The 22,190-nt window shown below is 41.9% G+C and overlaps 1 protein-coding gene across 10 annotated transcripts in view; it reads left to right on the top strand.

Annotated features, from left to right (window-relative positions):
* The window catches only part of LOC106566953 (histone-lysine N-methyltransferase PRDM16), a 421,112-nt gene that overhangs the window by 138,577 nt on the left and 260,345 nt on the right, over window positions 1-22,190 (top strand). For all 10 annotated transcript variants that reach the window (XM_045693333.1, XM_045693334.1, XM_045693331.1 and 7 more), the window contains exon 3: window positions 21,221-21,274. In XM_045693333.1, coding sequence (XP_045549289.1) covers window positions 21,221-21,274 — 54 coding nt within the window. The remainder of the gene's footprint in view (window positions 1-21,220; window positions 21,275-22,190) is intronic.

Genomic DNA, 22,190 nt, shown 5'->3' with positions numbered 1-22,190 from the left:
TGTGATACCATGTTTAAAGGAAACAACACTGCAGGTTGTTTTACTCAGAATGATTTGTCCTGCGTTGTATTTTAACGACATTGTTTCACGACAATATCCAATGACAATGTCTGAGTGAAACGGCTTGTGGAGTAAGCCCATTTTTTTATGTGATGAAACACATCCATAAAATGTACATTTACTAATGTTAGCAAACTGTAAAGGTAGTGTGTGACGAACGTCAGTCGATGTCACGGTGTTACCATTGCAAACTGTCAAGACAACATGCTGTTATAGCACGTTCATGTATTATCAATTGAGCTTTTTATGGGTACATTTTACAACACCCACCGGTAGATTGTCTCCTTATGGAGCTTTTTGGATGTCCATGTAGACATGCTCTACTGTGTTTTCTACATGCAATGAAGTTAACAGATTCTATATATGTGCTCATTGTTGCATGAAAGTCTTGTTGACTTCAGATTAGTATATTGACTGAACAGTATACTTATTTAGTGGTTGCCTTTATTTATAGGATATTGAGAGCAATAGCAAACTGGCAACAGATTATCAGTTAGCCACTTTAACAGATTATCAAAGTATCTCCCTGACGATATACTAGATATTGACATTGCAGTCAGTTTTCTGATTGGCTACTGGACATCAGCTATGATCTTGGGACAGTGAGGCCTGATTGGTGTGTATCACCAGACAGTGTCTCTTGGCAGTAGTGGCTGACTTAACTCCTTGACTTTTTTTACTGTTCCGAGACGTAATTAATCAGATTGGACGCTCATCAAATCCCAGGGTAAACAGTTGTGGAGCTACAGTCCATTTGCCATACACAAGCGCTTTTTATATCCAGATTGGCGTTGAAATGATACAAATTCTAATGTCTGGCCATTATAACTATTATGTTGTTATTACGGCTGGTATTTTTATCACTGTGTGCTTGTACTGCTTCAATTATCCTCAGAGGTAATTGTGTTTTGCATTGAACTTGAAATGATGGGAAATGCAAGAATTTGAGTTTGATTGTGAGTAATTAATAGCGTTTTCAAAAACTGGACAGACTTTTGAGGGGGATAAATTGCTGACTGAGCAATGATCTACATTTAGCCTAAAATAAGTGTGTTTTCTGGTCAAAATGGGATATGTGTAGACTATACAACTCAATTACTGCACTAAACCAGAAATACACATCTAGCTGGTGTCTCTTTGAAATTCAACCCTGAGTGTCTTGAGTTACTACCACACACACAAGCAAGAACACACACACACACACACACACACACACACACACACACACACACACACACACACTGCTTGCCTTCTTGTCGCCAACAGCCTGGCTCATGTCTGGTGATTTGTAACAAGGCCATTCCTCTCCCTCTGCTGACAGCTGCAGGACACTGTCTGTCACACACACACACACACACACACACACACACACACACACACACACACACACACACACACACACACACACACACACACACACACACACACACACACACACACACACACACACACACACACACACACACCTCAACATGGAACATGTGAAAGATGCTTCGTCCAGAAGTATTTTTCTCCCATTGTCACGACTTCTGCCGAAGTTGTTTCCTCTCCTTGTTCGGGCGGTGTTCGGCGGTCGGCGTTGCCGGTCTTCTAGCCATCATCAATCCACTTTTCATTTTCCATTTGTTTTGTCTTGTCTTCACACACACCTGGTTTCAATTCCATCATTACATGTTGTGTATTTAACCCTCTGTTCCACCCATGTCCTTGTCCGGAATTGTTTATTGTAGTGCTTGTGCACGTAATGCTGGCTATGTAACGGGTTTTGTTTACCCATTGAATTATTGTTCTGTTAACGGTGGTTTTATTTATTAACTTCTTGGGGCTATGTGGGACGCTAGCGTGCCACCCGTGGTGCACCCTATCAACAGCAGGTGCATTTCAAGAGCGGCAAATTTGAAACCAAATAAATGTCAAAATTCAAATTTTTCAAACATACAACTATCTTACACCCTTTGAAAGATAAACATCTCCTTAATCTAACCACGTTGTCCGATTTCAAAAAGGTTTTACGGCGAAAGCATAAAGTTAGATTATGTTAGGAGAGTACATTGTCAATAGCTGTGTGTAATGTTTTGTCACTTCAAAGACAGGCGTCACCAAAACCATAAAACCAGCTAAAATGATGCACTAACCTTTTACAATCTCCATCAGATGACACTCCTAGGACATTATGTTAGACAATGCATGCATTTTTAGTTCTATCAAGTTCATATTTATATCCAAAAACAGCGTTTTACTATGGCATTGATGTTGAGGAAATCGTTTCCCTCCAATAACCGGCAGTCAAGTCAGCACCACAAATTAAATAATTAAAATTAGAAAACATTGGTAAAATATTATATTGTCATTTAAAGAATTATAGATTTACATCGAAAATACTATGTAAATAATCCATTACCTTTGATTCTCTTCATCAGATGTCACTTCCAGGTATCACAGGTCCATAACGAATGTAGTTTTGTTCAAAAAAGCTCATCATTTATATCCAAAAAGATCCGTGTTGTTAGCACATGATCTAAGCCAGCCGGACTTCTCGTCATGAACGAGGGGAAAAAATATATTTACGTTCGTTCAAACATGTCAAACGTTGTATAGCATAAATCATTAGTGCCTTTTTAACCAGAACATGAATAATATTCAAGGTGGACGAATGCATTCTCTTTTATAACGTATTGGAACGAGGGTACCCAACATGAACTCGCGCGCCAGAGTCTAATCGGCCATCACCGTTCCATGGCTCTTGTTCGGTCAGATCTCACAGTAAAAGACTCAAAACACTTTGTAAAGGCTGGTGACATCTAGTGGAAGCAATAGGAAGTGCCAAAACATTAATCAACCCCTGTGTGTTTCAATGGCATAGGCTTAAAGGTAATTCAACACATCAGGTATCCACTTCCTGTCAGAAAATGTCTCAGGGTTTTGCCTGCCAAATGAGTTCTGTTATACTCACAGACACCATTCAAACAGTTTTAGAAACTTTAGGGTGTTTTCTATCCATATATAATAAGTATGTGCATATTCTAGTTACTGGGTAGGATTAGTAACCAGATTAAATCGGGTACGTTTTTTTATCCAGCCGTGAAAATACTGCCCCCTAGCCCCAACAGGTTAAACTGCGCCGTTGTAAATCAGTTTTAGTTCTCCTAAAACTTCTCTGCCGCCAGTACGCACCCCCTAGAGAATTCCGGACCAAACTTATGGAGTCTGCAGGAGCAGGCACCCCAGGTATAGGGGTGGAGGAGCGCGTCCGGAGCACGCAGCAATGCTCCACCATCTTGGCACCGCCATGGACCGCGTTGTTCAGACAATGGACCGCTGGGAGAGACAGGGAGAGACAGGGAGCGCCCAGCGCCTCCACCAGCACAACCAGGGTCTCCACTACGCGCCCCTCCTTCTCCTGGTCCCAGTGGGATTCGTCTCTCCCTTCCCCAGGAATACGATGGGACGGCTGTGAACTGCAAGGGGTTCCTGTTGCAGCTAGACTTATACCTGGCTCCTTCGGGCCGTGAGAGGGTGTCTGCCCTCGTCTCATGCCTCACTGGGACAGCCCTGGATTGGGCCAACGCCGTGTGGAGAGAGGGAGATGCAGCGTTGGACCAGTTTGAGGAGTTGGCGGGTGAACGCCTCTTCCGGTGTCGGTGTCGGCTCCCTCGTCACTTAAATGGCTCTATTCTGTCTGTCTCCTTCAAACACAGGAGTGTGTTTGTGTGTGTGTTGGGGCATGCAACAGTGTTTTAAGCAATTCTTCCACTCCTGCCCGCCTCCCACCCCTCACCTTCCCTCTTGCCTCCGTCAGACTTGACTGCACTCAGCCAGGCAGGAAATACACTGGTCAATGTATTTATTTATCTGGGGGAAGAACTCTCATCAGTGAGTCATTTCATTCCTCGTCTCTCTCTCTCGAAGGCATCATCTGGAACTGACCCCAGCTTAAACTAAAAGGCCCAAAGAAAGCTTGTGCTCTCCCGACCCACAAGGACAGTACGTGCACTTAGCCCCAACTCAAGGGACACCTTTCCCTTTCATGTTAGGGCCTTGAGCCTGCCCTCCCCTCTCCTCCTCTCCTCATCGCGTCAATATGTGGAAAAGCCACAAGCCCGTATCTAAGGGGAGGAGAGTGACCGACTAAGCTTCAAAACCACCCCACCCTTTCCCTAAGAGTCGAAATATCTCAAAGTTAGTGTATAGCTCACTTTAAATACCTCTCTGTCTCACTCTCTCTCGCACACGGGCCCTCTGGCAGGCAGGACTTGTCAGACCAGTGTGAGGTGATGTGAGGAAAGCTCTGCATATTGACGGCGATATATGCAAAAGCTGTAAATATTTATTCGAGCCCCAAAAAACAATACGTCATTTAGCCAGGCATCTTCCGTCATCACATGCCAATATACCCATGGTCCGCTTCCAAAAACCTCTTCCGATGACAGATCTGGACTCTTAAGTATGTTATCCTTTGCATAGAAAGGGGTCCCTGGTTTGAATTACAGGCTTCATTGGTTTGAGAGAGACATTTGAACCAATGTGTATTCTTACACACACATACAACTCAGAGGGAAAACATTTAGATGGCAGAATACTGGAATACTGGAATCCAGAGTACCAATACCAGATTGATCAGATTAAAGCATGTTGCTAATGAAAAGCATGTTGCTACCTAAACCTAAATAAACTACCGAGACATCCCATCTTTCAAACCCAATGTTTGCCGGGAGAAATGAAAAGCATCTATATATCATATGGATTGACCCTCAATCCAATTTATGCAGCCTACAGGACACGCTCTAAGTCTCTCTCCAACGTCCCCCAATGCCCCTCATACATGTTCCAAGAGGCCCTATGTGATTATTAGAGAAGAGGTGGAGATATTTCTCCCCTTGACCATCGATGACTTATCATGACTTTCATGGTGTGAAAGCCACCCCGACAACGATGCTGTGTACAGTCCCCTTAGCCGCCAAGGAAGCATTATTTATTGGTCGGCATCCGTACGGCTGTCAAAGCATCACTGCTATTACTGATCATCCTCCCAAATGACTTATCAATAAAGTGGGCCAGCCGGCTAATATATCTCTATGGCTCTGTCAATATGAAGTTCCACGTCTCGGCTTGAAAGGATAGAGGCTCAATGATAAGGTGATGGATGCAGCACTCTTTACCTCTCCTGCCCTCTCTCTTTTTTTTACAACTCTGAGGCACAATGTCGATTTCTCTCTTCCCAGTCACATAATATAATGTACCTCTGTCAAGTTATATTTGCTGAGCAAGTGTGAACCGCGAACCCTTCAAACAGCACTATTATTCTCCTGAAGAGAACAATCCACTTCCAATAAGCAAGAAGTGTTAATTTAGCCTGTCAGTGTATTTGGTGTATATTTAGTTGTGGAATATTAGCCGAATAAGACAGACAGTGCCTTCAGAAAGTATTCACACCCCTTTACTTTTTCCACACTTTGTTATGTTACAGCCTGAATAAAACATTTATTAAACTGAGATTTTGTGTCACTGATCGACACACAATACCCCATAATGTCAAAGTGGAATTTTGTTTGTATTTTTTATATTTTTTATTAATAAATGTCATGAGTCAATAAGTATTCAACCCCTTTACTATGGCAAGGCTAAATAAGTTCAGTAGTAAAAATGTGCTTAACAAATCGCATAATAAGTTGCATGGACTCATTCCATGTTCAATAATAGTGGTTAACATAATTTCATTTGTTTTAATGACTGCCCCATCTCTGTACCCCACACATACAGTTATGTGTAAGGTCCCTCAATTGAATAGTGAATTTCAAGCACAGATTCAACGACAAAGAACAGAGAGGTTTTTCAATCTCTTGCAAAGAAGGATACCGACTGGTAGATCTGTAAACATGTAAAAATCAGACACTGAATATCCCTTTGAGCATGGTGACGTTATTAATTAAGCTTTGGATGGTGTTTTTTAAATGATTTTAAAACAGTTACAGAGTTTAATGGTTGTGATATGAGAAAACTGAGGATGGATCAACATTGTAGTTACTCCACAAAACTAACCTAAATTATAGATTGAAAAAGAAGGAAGCCTGTTGTAGTGCTCGTCGTTAGAAGGAGAAGTGGACCAAGGCGCAGCGTGGTGAGTGTTCATGATACTTTATTTCACGAGACATTCAAACAAGAAAAACCAAACGCAACAAAAACGAAAGCGAACAGTTCCGTCAGGCTCAGATGCTAAACAGAAAACAACCTCCCACAAACACAGGTGGAAAACAGGCTGCCTAAGTATGATTCCCAATCAGAGACAATGATAGACAGCTGCCTCTGATTGGGAACCACACTCGGCCCAAAAACAAAGAAACAAAAAACATAGACTTCCCCACCCGAGTCACACCCTGACCTAACCAAACATAGAGAATAATAAGGATCTCTACAGTCAGGGTGTGACACCTGTACAGAATAATAATACCCGAAAACATGCATCCTGTTTGCAACAAGGCACTAAAGTAATACTGCAAAAAATGTGGCAAAGAAATTAACTTTTTGTTCTGAATACAAAGCATTATGTTTGGGGAAAATCCAACAAAACACATTACTGAGTACCCCTCTTCATATTTTAAAGCATGGTGGTGGCTGCATCATGTTATGGGTTTGCTTGTCATCGGCAAGGACAAAGGAGTTCTTTTTAGGATAAAAAGAAACGGAAAACAGCAATAAGCACAGGCACAATCTTAGAGGAAAAGCTCGTTCAGTCTGTTTTCCACCAGACACTGGGTGACAAATTCACCTTTCAGAAGGACAGTAACCTAAAACACAAGGTCTATTCTACACTGGAGTTGCTTAGCAATGAATGTTCCTGAGTAGCCTAGTTACACTTTTTACTTAAATCGACATGGAAATCTATGGCAAGACTTGAATATGTTTGTCTCGCAATGATCAACAATCAACTTGACAGAGCTTGAAGAATTTTAAGAATAATGGCAAAATATTATACAATCCAGGTGTGCAAAGCTCTTAGAGACTTAACCAGAAAGACACATCTGTAATCGCCACCAAAGGTTATTCCACAAATAATTGACTCAGTGGTGTGAATACTTACGTAAATGAGATATGTCTGTATTTCATTGTCAATAAATGTGCAAGAATGTATAAAAACATGGTTTCATTATGGGGTATTGTGTGTAGATGGGTGAGAAGAAATTACTGGCTGTAGCAAGTATACTAAGTCAAGGGGTATGAACACTTTCTGAAGGCACTGTACATCTTATGTCGCTTGTATGGATAATATTTAGATACAAATCATACAGTACTGCACGTTGAAATGATGAGGCAAATCATCCCAGGTTTTATTGAAAAGCTCCCGTAATATATTTTATTGTGACATTTGCCCGAGCATAAATCATGGGAACTCTTAAAGGACTCCAGGGTCATTGCTCATAGCGTAAACATGCATTTTGTTTTTGAAAAGTGGCTGTGATGTCCCTACACAATGGCACCATGTGTTCACCTGCCAAATACCCTTTGTGTTTCCACTCTCCCAAGGTTTCAGTTCCGCCAACCAACACCCACCCCATCCCGATACATTGAGTAATAACGTTGTTAGCTTTAGCCCCAATGTGATAAGTGTTGAACCAATCTCTGATCTCTCTCACCTTTGTGTTGGGCCTACACAATAAGACTAGTGCCATCCTCTGCCACGGTCTGTATGCCTTCAACACATTCAACTGACAGCCAAAGTCTAAGACGTTGATAAGGCCGTAATATGGAATCAAACAATGCTAAGCTGTGAGCCATTCTTTTAATTGCCCCCCTTCCTCCCTATCAATAGCTGCGGAGCATTTTGCTATCAGGGCTGCCTTGATGTTTGCCTTGGCAGACGGCTTCAAGTCCTCAGCTTATTAAAGTCCTCATAAATATATTCTATCAGATCGCCGCCTAGCTTCCTGGTATTTAGCAGGGAGGATTTCCCTCCCTCTTTCACCGTGTTCTTTCTTGAGCAGGCTCATTGTTGAAATATGTTTTAAGTAGTGATAGAGCAGCGACTTGTTTTGTGTCGGCTCCCTCGTCGTATCGGTGTTGGGAAGTCCCAAAATAGCCCCTTTACACCCTGCTGAGGACAAATGACCCGGGAACACAAACTGAGTCCAAAAAGTCAGATAGTATCTTTACTCAAACAAGATTCAGCTGATTTTGGAGCGAGAACAACAGTGAGAGAGTGAGAAAGAGAGAGGAAGGGAGAGAGCAAGAGGGAGAAAGGGAAAACCTGTTTTTGCATGAGGGCTAACAATGGGATTTCATTTGAAAAAACTGCAGACTAGTAATATTTGTCTTGAAGCGTGTCGGCTGTGAAGGGTTGAGAGAGGCTGGTGCTGGAGATAGTCACAGTGATTGATTTTCTGTGATTTGACATGCTAGTGAAAGGCTCTATATATGCTGAGTGTACAAAACATTTAAAACACCTTCCATGGTATAGACTGCACAGAAGGTTGGTGGCACCTTAATTGCGGAGGACGGGCTCGTGGTAGTGGCTGGACCGGAATAACGTTCCAGGCATTATTATGAGCCCTTCTCCCCTCAGCAGCCTCCACTGATCGACTGTCCTGGTGAATCCAGGTGAAATCTATTCTCCCTTAATGATGTCACTTGTTAAATCCACCAATTAGTGTAGATGAAGGGGAGGAGACAGGTTAAAGAAGTATTTTTAAGCCTTGAAACAATTGAGGAATGGAATTTGTATGTATGCCATTCAGAGGGTGAATGTACAAAACAAAATATTTAAGTGCCTTTGAACAGAGTATGGTAGTAGATGCCAGGTGCACTGGTTTGTGTCAAGAACTGCAATGCTGCTGGGTTTTTCACGCTCAACAGTTTCCTGTGTGTATCAAGAATGATCCACCACGCAAAGGACATCCAGCCAACTTGGCACAACTGTGGGAAGCATCTACCATTCCAGGGTTTTACTTGCTATATTGTATTTACTTCGCCACCATGGCCTTTTTTTTGCCTTTACCTCCCTTATCTCACCTCATTTGCTCACATTGTATATCGACTTATTTTTCTACTGTATTATTGACTGTATGTTTGTTTTACTCCATGTGTAACTCTGTGTTGTTGTATGTGTCGAACTGCTTTGCTTTATCTTGGCCAGGTCGCAATTGTAAATGAGAACTTGTTCTCAACTTGCCTACCTGGTTAAATAAAGGTTAAATAAAAATAAATAAAATGTAAAATTAAATTGGAGTCAGCATGGGCCAGCCTCCCTGTGGAATGCTTTTTACACCTTGTAGAGTCCATGGCCCAATGGATTTTGAGGCTGTTCTGAGGGCAAAAGGAGGGGTGCAACTCAATATCAATGTAGTTCTTTGTATTTTTGTGTGGCTCCCCTAACTCCGTGTGTGTAGACTTTGAAATCAGAGTGGAGGGCCCTTTAGAGAGCAGTTTAGATGGCAGAGCAGTGAAAAACAGAGGTTGTTTTCTTTCTTTCTCTCACAGGCAAGTTTATTATGCAACTCGCAAATGCGCTGCGCACAACCGCATCCGCACTAATCTATACGTTAAGAAATCAATAATGTCCCAGGCAATGCTACAATTAACTGTTGTCAGGGTGCCAGCATCCGAGAAAGTTCTCATTAACTGTCCATTTTGTGGCATTCTTGGTGTGGCTCCTGTAGACAATGGGTTGTGAGTCTGTCGATTCAAAAGGCCTTGAGGTCTGTTTGCTGGTGGTTTTTTATTATAGAAACTTGTGGCTTCTTGCACCCATAACCGTCCATTGGCCGTGTTCCTATATTACCTCATATTATCCAGACTTAATGAGAATTGTTTTTGGCAATAAGTGCCAACATTTTCCTACAGCGAAACTCTGAAAGTGGTCTCTCTTTTTCTGTTGCTGTACCACTCTATTTTTACTCTACCACTTCTGTACAGCTGGACTTGCAATGGGTAGAGTTTTGATTGTGTCTTGCAATATGGTAAGGGCTTATTCTCAAAGGTTTGCTGAAGTTTTGAATGCAAACAACCACATGTGCTCTGAGAGGTAGAGAAAATAAAAATCAAATACGTTGCTCGTAGTTCTGAAAATTACTGTGCCCGATTTCCTGCGACTGGCTGGCAACGATGTGGGGCTGTAACAACACATCCGGCCTATTCGCTACGTTTTATTTTGTGTGCTCAATCAACATGGTGTGTCACTGCAAATTATGCTAAAGTGGCAGTGAAACAGCTACATTTGTAGTCGTACAAAAGACACACACGCCTTAAAGAGGGCTTTTGTGCCCAGATACACTCCTTCCATTGTCTGCATGACACCATCAATAATTGTTGTAGTTTGCCATAGTTTCTTTGCTTGTCATGTCCATAAGGGACATTAACAAGTTAGTGCAAGTTAGCTTAGCGCAGATAGGACAACAAGGGTAGGGGAGAGTGGGGTAAGTTGAGCCAAAAAGGTAAGTTGAGCCACCCTTGTTTCTTTGAAACCTTAGGTCCCCAAAAAAGCTTTTCTCCAAGTCAAATGAATTTATTGTGTTTGAGTATCCATGATGCTTGTATCTAATCCGAAGTAGATTATCTAAGGGGTCTTTATAAGTTAAGCTTCAACATGAGGTCATAAACCTAGCATGAAAGTGCATCATTGTAGCTGTGGCTAATAAAGTCAAAATGTTTGCCTTGGGTTAAGTTGAGCCAATGGCAAGTTGAGCAAATTTAAGTGTTTTCTTCACAGGCGTAATGCAAGTAATGTAATGTAATATCGCTGGGATATGAGATAACAACAGGGCCGATAATAGAAGTGTTTAGAAAAGTACAAAGTGTTTGTTAGATGTTAAGACTGTGTTAATGTGCTTAAAATAATTAAGACAAATCAATTGTGATTGTGTTTATAGACATGGTTTTTAAAATGTAGAAAAAAAGGTGCTATCTAGAACCTAAAAGGAAGAACCCTTTTTAGTTACAGGTACAATGCTTTGAGTTCCAAGCACAACCCTTTTTGGTGCCACTTAGAACCTTTCCAGAGAGGGCTCTACATGAAACCCAAACGGGTTCTACCTGGAAGCAAAAAGGGTCCTACCTGGAACAGCAATTGATTATCCTATGGGAATAGCAGAAGAACCCTTTTGGAATGCTTTTTTTGAAGAGTGTAGTGCTAATATTTCATTTAGTACAGAAACGTGTACTGTATTGTACTGTACTGTACTGGCTTAACTTATCCTGCGGCTCAACTTACCCTATACCATATTTTGGACAAGCTATGTTTTCAAAACTGTAATGTTTACATAAACCTTGATTTGTTTCCAAGGATACACAACATCCTGAATTATATGTAGATATCTTTGTTAGAAAGAATACTATATTTCCCTTGACAGAGTGATGCTGAATTTAAATCATTTTTCAACTTACCCCACCCTACCCTACAATTTTAAACAGTTCTGTCAAAGGATCCAGAAATAAGCACTCCTCTGTTTTGAGTGTTCCATCTGACATGGAGAAAAGTGACTTTGAAACGTAAGTGACTTTAAAATGTTAGTGACACAGGACAATAAATCATATGTTGGTATTAGTCAGGGTGACCAATCTCCTTTTCCCTTCTAATTAATAGGATATTTATTTGCTTGGTGGGGTCTCTGTAAGGCTGAGGAGTGTGTGTGTGCGCACTGGGTGAAAAGGGTAAATATCAGAGGATATCTGTATCGATATATGTCTGGATATCTGACATGTTATTAGATATAAGGAGTAGACATGCTCCAGATACACATGTCCTTAAGTTCATATATGGAGTTAGGATATTCTCTTTTAATGGCCAGTTTCTACATGCATCCAATCTGGACCTCAGAAATCTCCCTGCTACCGTATGAGTTCAGGGAGATATCTGGGGTGAGATATGTACAAGACATGCACCAGATGCTCGTGCACCTGCTTACGTATTTGTAAAATATTCTAACTCAGGAAAGGGTATGTGTCAACATGCTGACATATCTAAACCTTTATACTTAGGCATGAACGAATCCACATACTTTCAGAAATGTATCATATCTGTCGTAATTACTTTATAATTTATATATCTGTATTTCTAAAAATGCATAATTTCATTAGATATCCTTACCAGATATGTATTATTCATCCTCGTATGTGTTATCAAAATGGGCTAAATCCAACTCATGAGCAATGTCCTGCGGCCAAATTATTTTACCTGTTCAGGCGCCAAAAATCCTTGTGCTTCTTCACACGAATGTGACATGTCGGAGCATAGATTTGCACCATATACAATTAATCCAAATTGCTATTTCCAAAGCACATCTCTGCTATTTCTGTTTAAAAAATGCACCATAGCAAATCCAGGGCTCCAATCACAACTCGTTTTCTGTGAAGTTGCAAACGTAAGCCAATCTCTGCTAAAAATGTATTTTATTTATTTAACAGAAAATAAAAGTTGCATACCCTCAATACCCCTGCCTGCCCTGTTTGTTATGGATTATGAATGTGATGGATGCAGACTGGGTCATCAGCGGCAGTCCCTCGCAGTCCAGACCCATCTTAGTGGTAATATTGGTCTGTGATCCACTCCGACTTGTTAATGCATATATCATGAATCAAATCAAATATTGTCATTTCACATAGCCACACCACAAGACAGCTACTCTACCTGCTTCATTCATGATGAGAAAACGAATTGGAACAAGCTAGCCAGTTAGTACGTGATTCTTGTTGTTTGGCTACCAGTTACAGTGCTTTTTGCTTGCAGTTTGCACACGACTTTATGCAGAGGGAATGCTAAAATTCTAGCTAGTCTGAAAAAATTATATGGATTGAATATTTGTCAAATTATTGAAGACATTCAAAACTCAAATAAGCATCAGAATTTGTCCTTATTTAGCATATCAAAAAGCATATCAAGATCCTGATAAGGACCTCCGTCAAGAGCATATGCATTGTATGTACTGAGAAAATAGTGTCATTATTTGTCATCATATAGAGAAAATAAGATGTTCACATACAGTAGGCCTTTCTCAGGATATCTAATGAGTAGGCCTTTCTCAGGATATCTAATGAGTAGGCCTTTCTCAGGATATCTAATGAGTAGGCCTTTCTCAGGATATCCTCTCTGGGCTAGGCGGGACGAATTCGTCCCACCTACGTAACAGCCACTTGAAGCCTGTGGCGCGATTTTCAAAACCTTAAAAATCCTATTACTTCAATTTCTCAAACATATGACTATTTTACAGCTATTTAAAGACAAGACTCTCGTTAATCTAACCACACTGTCCGATTTCAAAAAGGCTTTACAACGAAAGCAAAACATTAGATTATGTCAGCAGAGTACCAAGCCAGAAATAATCAGACACCCATTTTTCAAGCTAGCATATAATGTCACAAAAACCCAGAAGACAGCTAAATGCAGCACTAACCTTTGATGATCTTCATCAGATGACAACCCTAGGACATTATGTTATACAATACATGCATGTTTTGTTCAATCAAGTTCATATTTATATCAAAAACCAGCTTTTTACATTAGCATGTGACGTTCAGAACTAGCATACCCCCCGCAAACTTCCGGGGAATTCGCTAACATTTTACTAAATTACTCACGATAAACGTTCACAAAAAGCATAACAATTATTTTAAGAATTATAGATACAGACCTCCTCTATGCACTCGATATGTCCGATTTTAAAATAGCTTTTTGGTGAAAGCACATTTTGCAATATTCTAAGTACATAGCCCAGGCATCACGGGCTAGCTATTTAGACACCCGGCAAGTTTAGCACTCACCATAATCATATTTACTATTATAAAAGTTTGATTACCTTTTGTTGTCTTCGTCAGAATGCACTCCCAGGACTGCTACTTCAATAACAAATGTTGCTTTGGTCCAAAATAATCCATCGTTATATCCGAATAGCGGCGTTTTGTTCGTGCGTTCCAGACACTATCCGAAATGGTAAAGAAGGGTCGTGCGCATGGCGCAATTCGTGACAAAAAAATTCGAAATATTCCATTACCGTACTTCGAAGCATGTCAACCGCTGTTTAAAATCAATTTTTATGCCATTTTTCTCGTAGAAAAGCGATAATATTCCGACCGGGAATCTCCTTTTCGGCAAACAGAGGAAAAATCACAAAGACGGGGGCGGTCAGGTCACGCGCCTAAGCCCAGAGTCCCTTGATCGGCCACTTGAGAAAGGCGATAATGTGTTTCAGCCTGGGGCTGGGATGACGACATTCAGGTTTTTCCTGGGCTCTGAGCGCCTATGGACGACGTAGGAAGTGTCACGTTAGAGCAGAGATCCTTAGTAAAAGATAGAGATGGAAAAGAAGTTCAAGAAATGGTCAGACAGGCCACTTCCTGTAAAGGAATCTCTCAGGTTTTGACCTGCCATTTGAGTTCTGTTATACTCACAGACACCATTCAAACAGTTTTAGAACCTTTAGGGTGTTTTCTATCCATATGTAATAAGTATATGCATATTCTAGTTACTGGGTAGGAGTGATAACCAGATTAAATCGGGTATGTTTTTTATCCAGCCGTGTCAATACTGCCTCCTAGCCCTAACAGGTTAACTAATGAGTAGGCCATTCTCAGGATGTCTAATGAGTAGACCTTTCTCAGGATATCGAATTAGTCAATATACCAAATCAAACTTTATTTGTCACATTCGCCGAATACAACAATCTAGACCTTACCGTGAAATGCTTACTTACAAGCCCTTATCCAACAGTGCAGTTCAGGAAGAGATAAGAAAATATTTCCCAAATAAACTAAAGTAAAACATTTAAAAAAGTAACACAAAATAACAATAACGAGGCTATATACAAGGGGGTACCTGTACCGAGTCAGTATGCAGGGGTACAGGTTAGTTGAGGTAATTTGTACATGTAAATAGGGGTGAAGTGACTATGCATAGATAATAAACAGTGAGTAGCAGCAGTGTAAAAACAAATGGAGGAGGGGGGGTTAATGTAAATAGTCTGGTGGCCATTTGATTAGCTGTTCAGCAGTCGTATGGCTTGGGGATAGAAGCTGTGAAGGAGCCTTTTGGTCCAAGACTTGGCGCTCCGGTATCGCTTCCCGTGCGGTAGCAGAGAGAACTGTCTATGACTTGGGTGACTGGAGTCTTTGACAATTTTACAGGCTTTCCTCTGACACCGCCTCATATATAGGTCCTGGATGGCAGGAAGCTTGGCCCCAGTGATCTACTGGGCCGTACGCACTAACCTCTGTAGCGCCTTACAGTCAGATGCCGAGCAGTTGATGTACCAGGCAGTGATGCAACAAGTCAGGATGCTCTCGATGTTGCAGCTGTAGAACCTTTTGAGGATCTCAGGACCCATGCCAAATCTTTTTAGTCTCCTGATGGGGAGAAGGTTTTATCGTGCCCTCTTCACGACTGTCTTGGTATGTTTGGACCATGATAGTAAGTTGGTGATGTGGACACCAAGGAACTCGAAACTCTCAACCCGCTCCACTACAGCCCCGTCGATGTTAATGGGGGCCTGTTCGGCACGCCTTTTCCTGTAGTCCACAATCAGCTGCTTGTCTCGCTCACGTTGAGGGAGAGGTTGTTGTCCTGGCACCACATTGCCAGTTCTCTGACCTCCTCCCTATAGGCTGTCTCATCGTTGTCTGTGATCAGGCCTACCACTGTTGTGTCATCAGCAAACTTAGTGATGGTGTTGGAGTCGTGTTTGGCCATGCAGTCGTGGGTGAACAGGGAGTACAGGAGGGGACTAAGTGCACACCCCTGAGGGGCCCCAGTGTTGAGGATCAGCATGGCAGACGTGTTGTTGCCTACCCTTACCAACTGGGGGCGGCCCGTCAGGAAGTCCAGGATCCAGTTGCAGAGGTAGGTGTTTAATCCCAGGGTCCTTAACTTAGTGAATAGCTTCGTGGGCACTATTGTGTTGAACGCTGAGCTGTAGTCAATGAACAGCATTCTCACATAGGTGTTCCTTTTGTCCAGGTGGGAAAGGGCAGTGTTGAGTGCGATTGAGATTGCGTCGTCTGTAGATCTGTTGGGGCGGTATGCGAATTGGAGGGGGTCTAGGGTATCCGGGAGGATGCTGTTGATGTGAGTCATGACCAACCTTTCAAAGCACTTCATGGCTACCAACGTGAATGCTATGGGGCGGTAATCGTTTAGGCAGGTTACCTTCGCTTCCTTGGGTACAGGGACTATGGTGGTCTGTTTGAAACATGTAGGTATTACATACTCGGTCAGGGAGAGGTTGAAAATATCATTGAAGACACCTGCCAGTTGGGTCCGCACATGCTTTGAGTACACGTCCTGGTAATCCGTCTGGCTTTGCATGATATCCAGAGCGAATCCAAAAATGATTTGTGCATATAAGTGCTGAAAACTATATTTGTACTCTAAATTTATTAATAAGACATAAAGATTATGAAAGTTGTTGCAAACGTCAAATTTCAAAGTGTTTAAGGCATTTAATCCAAAATCTTAAGGTTAGGCATTAACTCCGAATGGTTAAGGTAAGGGTTAAGGTTTGGGATTGGCTTAAAATAAAATCTCAGAAACAACTTCATTGCTGGATTTGAACTTCCAACCTTTGTAATCAAAGGCAGATGCTTACACCCATCCGTCATCCAGCCACAACGCCCTAGCAAAACCGAAACCTACTTGAAGTTAACAGCGGTCACTGTTGCCCCTAGTGGCCGGTTTCCACATCATCTCCCGACGTCCTCAGATGGACGTCTAATAATGACTTTTATCACGGGTGACCATGCTGTTTACTATCCATGTAGGGACCAGAAGTACTCTTAAGAATAGTTAAACAAGGAACATTCTAGGGGGACAGTTCGCCAGTCCCCACAAGGAAAAGGGCTATTTTAGGACTAGAGGTTAGGTTTAGGGTTACAAATTGGGTTAAGGGTTAGGTTTAGGCTTAAGTTTAGGAGTTAGGTTTTGGGTTTGGGGTTGGGGTTAAGGTTAAGGTTAATGGGAATCAGTTGTTTGGTCTGAACAAGGATAGTAAAATAAACGTGTCTGTCTGTCTGTCTGTCTGCAGGAGCTGAGTGAGAGAGACAGCCTTGGGCCTAGCACATCACACCTATAACCCCATATGTTAAAGGGCAGGAGACTCTATTGATGACTGCTCTGAAGAGTACACACCAACTTCAACTGAGATGTTTTGATATTTACAGCTTCAATTCATTTAAGGCAGCTTGTTTTCGAAGTTCAATGCAAGACGAGAACAAAATATATTTTTTTGTAAAATTTTGTCATTTTGCAATTTTGAGAGCACCAGCAGAGACAGAGGAGGATGAGGAGGGAATGAGTGTCTAACCCAAAAGCTGAAAACCATTAAAGCAGTAACCGCTTGTGCCTGTTTGCATGTTTCAGTTTCAGGTTACACAATTTGATACATCCACATATTTGTGTTTGGCGTGTCTATAGGGTGGTGGGGAGAGTGAGGGAACTCGGGCCTAACTCTGTTGGAGTGCTTGATACTGTCTTGCAGACCCAATCAAGTTGTTGCTTTGTGAACTATTATTGCTGACCTCTACATATTACCATAGCGGGGAAAGCCCTCCTCTCTCTTCTGTCTATCCTCTTCCTCCTTTCTCTCTCCCTCTCTTTCTCCTCTTGCTCTTTATCTATCCTCTATTTATTTTTTCTCTATCTTCTCTCCTCCTTCTCCATCCTCTTCTCTCAGTCTCTGTCTTTCTCTCTCTGTTATCTGTGCCCATCACTCTAAGGACTATTGTCAGAGCACGGAGCACAAGCTGAACAGGATGGCCCGGAATGTGAAAGAAGGTTCTTATCAGCAACACCACCACCACACACAGAAACATGCAGCAACACACACAGGCCACTGAGCCTGCTCCCTCTTTTCTCTCCTTTTTCTCTGCCTCTCTCTCTCTCTCTCTCTCTCTCTCTCTCTCTCTCTCGCTGGGTGACTGGCTCTGGCATTCCCGAAAGCCGTGCCCCTGAGTAGTGTAACATCCATTAAAAATCACACACAAAGTGTGTATTTGGATGCTGGTGTACATGTGTAATGGGCCAAGAGGGCTTATGAGTTGCACATGGGCTGCGGCGGACCAAATACAAAGACCTTGTAGTCACTCAGTTTAGATTTCTGAGACCACGCTTGTTTAAAATAGTGTCATTTAAATGCGCTGCCAGCCCATGTGATTTTGTTTTTACGACGGGATGGCTTTGATAAGGCTGAGGATTAAATTATAGATGTAAGTAGCGTAAGTGTACTCTTGTAAGTATCTGTGTTGTAATTGCTTCCATTCAGTGTGCTGGGAGATCCACTGATAGCTTAATGGTGGGAACCACAGCTCTGGTGCACAGCACTGTCTGTCTGTCTGCAGCATACATGGATGAGTCTGAAATACAGACTTGTGAAATGGCATGCTATTCACTGAAGTGGCACATCTGAAATGGCATCCTATTCACTGAAGTGGCACATCTGAAATGGCATCCTTTTCACTGAAGTGGCACATCTGAAATGGCATCCTATTCACTGAAGTGGCACATCTGAAATGGCATCCTTTTCACTGAAGTGGCACATCTGAAATGGCACATCTGAAATGGCATGCTATTCACTGAAGTGGCACATCTGAAATGGGATCCTATTCACTGGAGTGGCACATCTGAAATGGCATCCTATTCACTGAAGAGGCACATCTGAAATGGCATCCTATTCACTGAAGTGGCACATCTGAAATGGCATCCTATTCACTGAAGAAGCACATCTGAAATGGCATCCTATTCTCTGAAATGGGGCCCTGGTCAAAAGTAGTGCACTCTGCGGTGAATAGGGTGACATGTCGGACTCCCTTGGCAAAACATTTGAGACACTGAGGTCTATTGGCAATACTTGATCACATTTCCAATTTGATTTGGTCTTTATTTAAAGGCCAAGTGCAAAAACAAGATGTTTCTGTGCTTAATATATACAGTGTATCCACACTGTGAGGTTGGAATAATACTGTGAGATTGTGAAAGTGATAATAATTCCCCTTTAGTGTACGAGCTGTTTGAAAAGACCGCCTGACATTTCAACCTGTTTTGGCCGGCCTGGTGACATCACCAGGGAATAAATGAGTTAATAGACCAATAAGAAAGAGACTTCCAGACCTCTCTGCCGATAACAGCTAGTTTTCAGTTTTCCCCTCCCCACTCAGACCACTCCCAGACAGTTGTAGAAAAATTCTTGCTTGGGAAATTGCTTTTGCAAGTACTAAATTGTTACCCAGAAATTATTTGATATTGAGATACAAACGGCTGCATTGAGCTTTTAACCATGTGAGATCTCTTTCAAGTCTCTTTCAATGGAGCCCTGGATGGTCAAGAGGCAGTGTCAGAACCATGCTCACACATGATACATCGACAAAACAATTACTATTATTAAACCATAAGAGACTTGGAGATTTACAGTTAGTGATGTACTTAACGATTTTTTACAATCCAATGTGTGAGAAATCGAGCTCTCGCTCCATTAGAACGAATGTGGCTAGGGTTGGGAAGAGTCATCCATTGAAAAAAGCGCGGCAATGTTTATGGAACCTCGATCCTGCTTTACCGTCCACACAGACCATAATCTCTCTTTGAGCAGGTCCATTCAACCTGATTCATAAAAGACTCAAACAATCACAGTTCCCCAGATCAGACTCCATATGAGATAACTGCTTGGAATACAGTTGCATATTCCTCCCCCGTTCCCCCTTCAAATCATCGAGGGGGACATTCAAAGAGAAATCAAGTTTAATATATGGGTACGTAATCACCGTGCAACCCCACACAACACGCCCTCTGTTAGGGGGATATGGGGGAGCATAGAGCCAGTGGGGTTGGGTGGCGGGGGAGCTTGAGAGATGGAGGTGTGTGTGTTCTTGTGTGTGTGCACGTATGTGTGTTTGTGTGCGTGCGCGTGTGTGTAATCGAAAATGCAATCTACGTAATCCCCCAAATTAATAATTTATCATGAGAGGGCAATAAACAATAACTAGCAATGCTGCATACTCCAAGAAAGATTAAAATCTCACCTTTCTGCAAAAAGAAAAGAGTTAAATTGCTGAAGTGTAGTCACTTTTGAGGACACAAGCTCAAGTACACAGTACAAATATGATAACAATATGAAATGTTTTATATGATGCATTTCCTATTCAACAATACTGTATGAATAAGGCTTGAAATGACTTTTTTGCGTTCTAGATATAGCATGATCTAATTAGTAAAAGGCTAACTGTCAGATGTAACCTTCCAACTGTAAAATACATAATTGTATGTTTAGTGTTAGACAAAATGTGCATATTTTCTAAAGGTCCCTCTTAATCAAAATGTCTGCCTGTATCGTTGTGAATGTCTCCCAGAGCTCTAGCTTGGCTTCCTGAAATCGTTAGGAACTCACCTTTCATCTCATATTAATACTGTCTGTCCATGACAAACAGAAAGTGTTTTTTGTTTAAAATATATTCATTAGTCTTCCCTGTGGCTCAGTTGGTAGAGCATGGTGTTTGCAACGCCAGCATGGTGTGTGCAACGCCAGGGTTGTGGGTTTGATTCCCACGGGGGCCACAGTACAAAAAAAAATACTAATAATAAAAATAAAAAAAATTATGAAATGTATGCATTCACTACTGTAAGTTGCTCTGGATAAGAGCGTCTGCTAAATGACTAAAATGTAAATTGCTTTAAATGAATGGCTATAAATAGATCTCTAAATGTGCTCCCCTGCTGAGTTACAATGTAACAATTGCAGGCATGTGCTTTGTCAGTGGCTGTGATGTAGGGTTCAGCCAGGAAGAGGGACATCCCAGCTTCAAGTGGTTTCACATTTCACATCCTGCGTCGCACAGGCTCAGCCATTTTGATCTACGTTGTCTACAGATAGATTTATAAGCTAAAATGTTGGTCGGAACCGGTACCAGAACCACACAGGTCCCCAAAACAGGGGACCTTACATCTAAGAGGTTTTAATATGGGCCTGGGGATGGGGTGGAGGTTGCTCCGTAATTTGAGTCCTTGGTCTTGTTGTAGGTCAATGGTATATGGAGTCCCCTGCCCATTAGGTCGCTACGGTCATGACTAGTGGAAGAGATTATGGTAGTGTTTGGTCAGATGTTGTTCAGAGCGCTGTGTCAATGTGTCATAGGAATGAGGAGGCTGTTATTTCTGTTGGAGTTGAGTGGTAAAATGTTTTGTTTGTTGTCTTCACAGCAGATGCTGAATGACCACGAGGTGATGTCCTCTCCGGAGAGCTGCATCAAAAAGGTAAGACATATAGAGATGTATTGCTGCTTTTTGTTTGGTCATAGAGGTGTCAACATTGTCAACATACGCTGTCACACCTGAGGTCACCCTACTGTATATCGTTGTCGTCATTGTACACAGACACACACTGACACTTTGATACCACATACCTCCATCATTTCAGACGTGAAGACTGTGTCAAACCACATATTATACATACAGGTATGTTCCCATTCATTGGGAATTGGAATACAGGCTGCCCAGCTTCCTATAACATGACCAGTGGATTGTCGTGCTGTGACTGTGAATGATGCAATGAGGAGTGTGTGTGTGTGTGTGTGTGTGTGTGTGTGTGTGTGTGTGTGTGTGTGTGTGTGTGTGTGTGTGTGTGTGTGTGAGAGAGAGAGAGAGAGGGAGAGAGATTCTCCATCATTGGTTTTTGTGTTGTCGATACGTCCTGTTGACCACGACACCATTGGCCACATCTTTATGAGGTGATACATTTATTGAGAGGCGGGCCGTTGGCTTTTACGGCCAGTGTTGCCAGGTCACGGCGGAAAAGGGAGAGAGTTCAAGTATAAAGTTAATGGTGAAAGAACAATGGCTGGGGAGAGAAAGAAAGAAGAGAGGGAGGTACACTTGTTAGAAAAATCAATGGAAACCTATAGCGATGGTCCGGCCCACGCACTCCAGTCATGCATCCCAAATGGCATCCTAATCCCTATTTATCAGGGCCCATACGGCCCTGGTCAAAAGTAGAGCACTATATATAGATTGGTTGGTTGTAAACAATATTTACTCTGCAATTTTAATTAAAAACATAAATACATTTGCACAATGAGCACTTGTTGTCTCTCAAATACATAGTTACAGTTGTTGGTTAGCTAGCTAGCTAGCTATATTTTTTACATAGTAGCATTGACATGAAATCCGTCAA

This window comes from Salmo salar, chromosome ssa13 (assembly GCF_905237065.1).
Source record: "Salmo salar chromosome ssa13, Ssal_v3.1, whole genome shotgun sequence".
NCBI classification, from domain to species: Eukaryota; Metazoa; Chordata; class Actinopteri; order Salmoniformes; family Salmonidae; genus Salmo; species Salmo salar.
The sequence above is the reverse complement of the archived record's forward strand: the minus strand, read 5'-3'. Positions and strand labels throughout refer to the sequence as shown.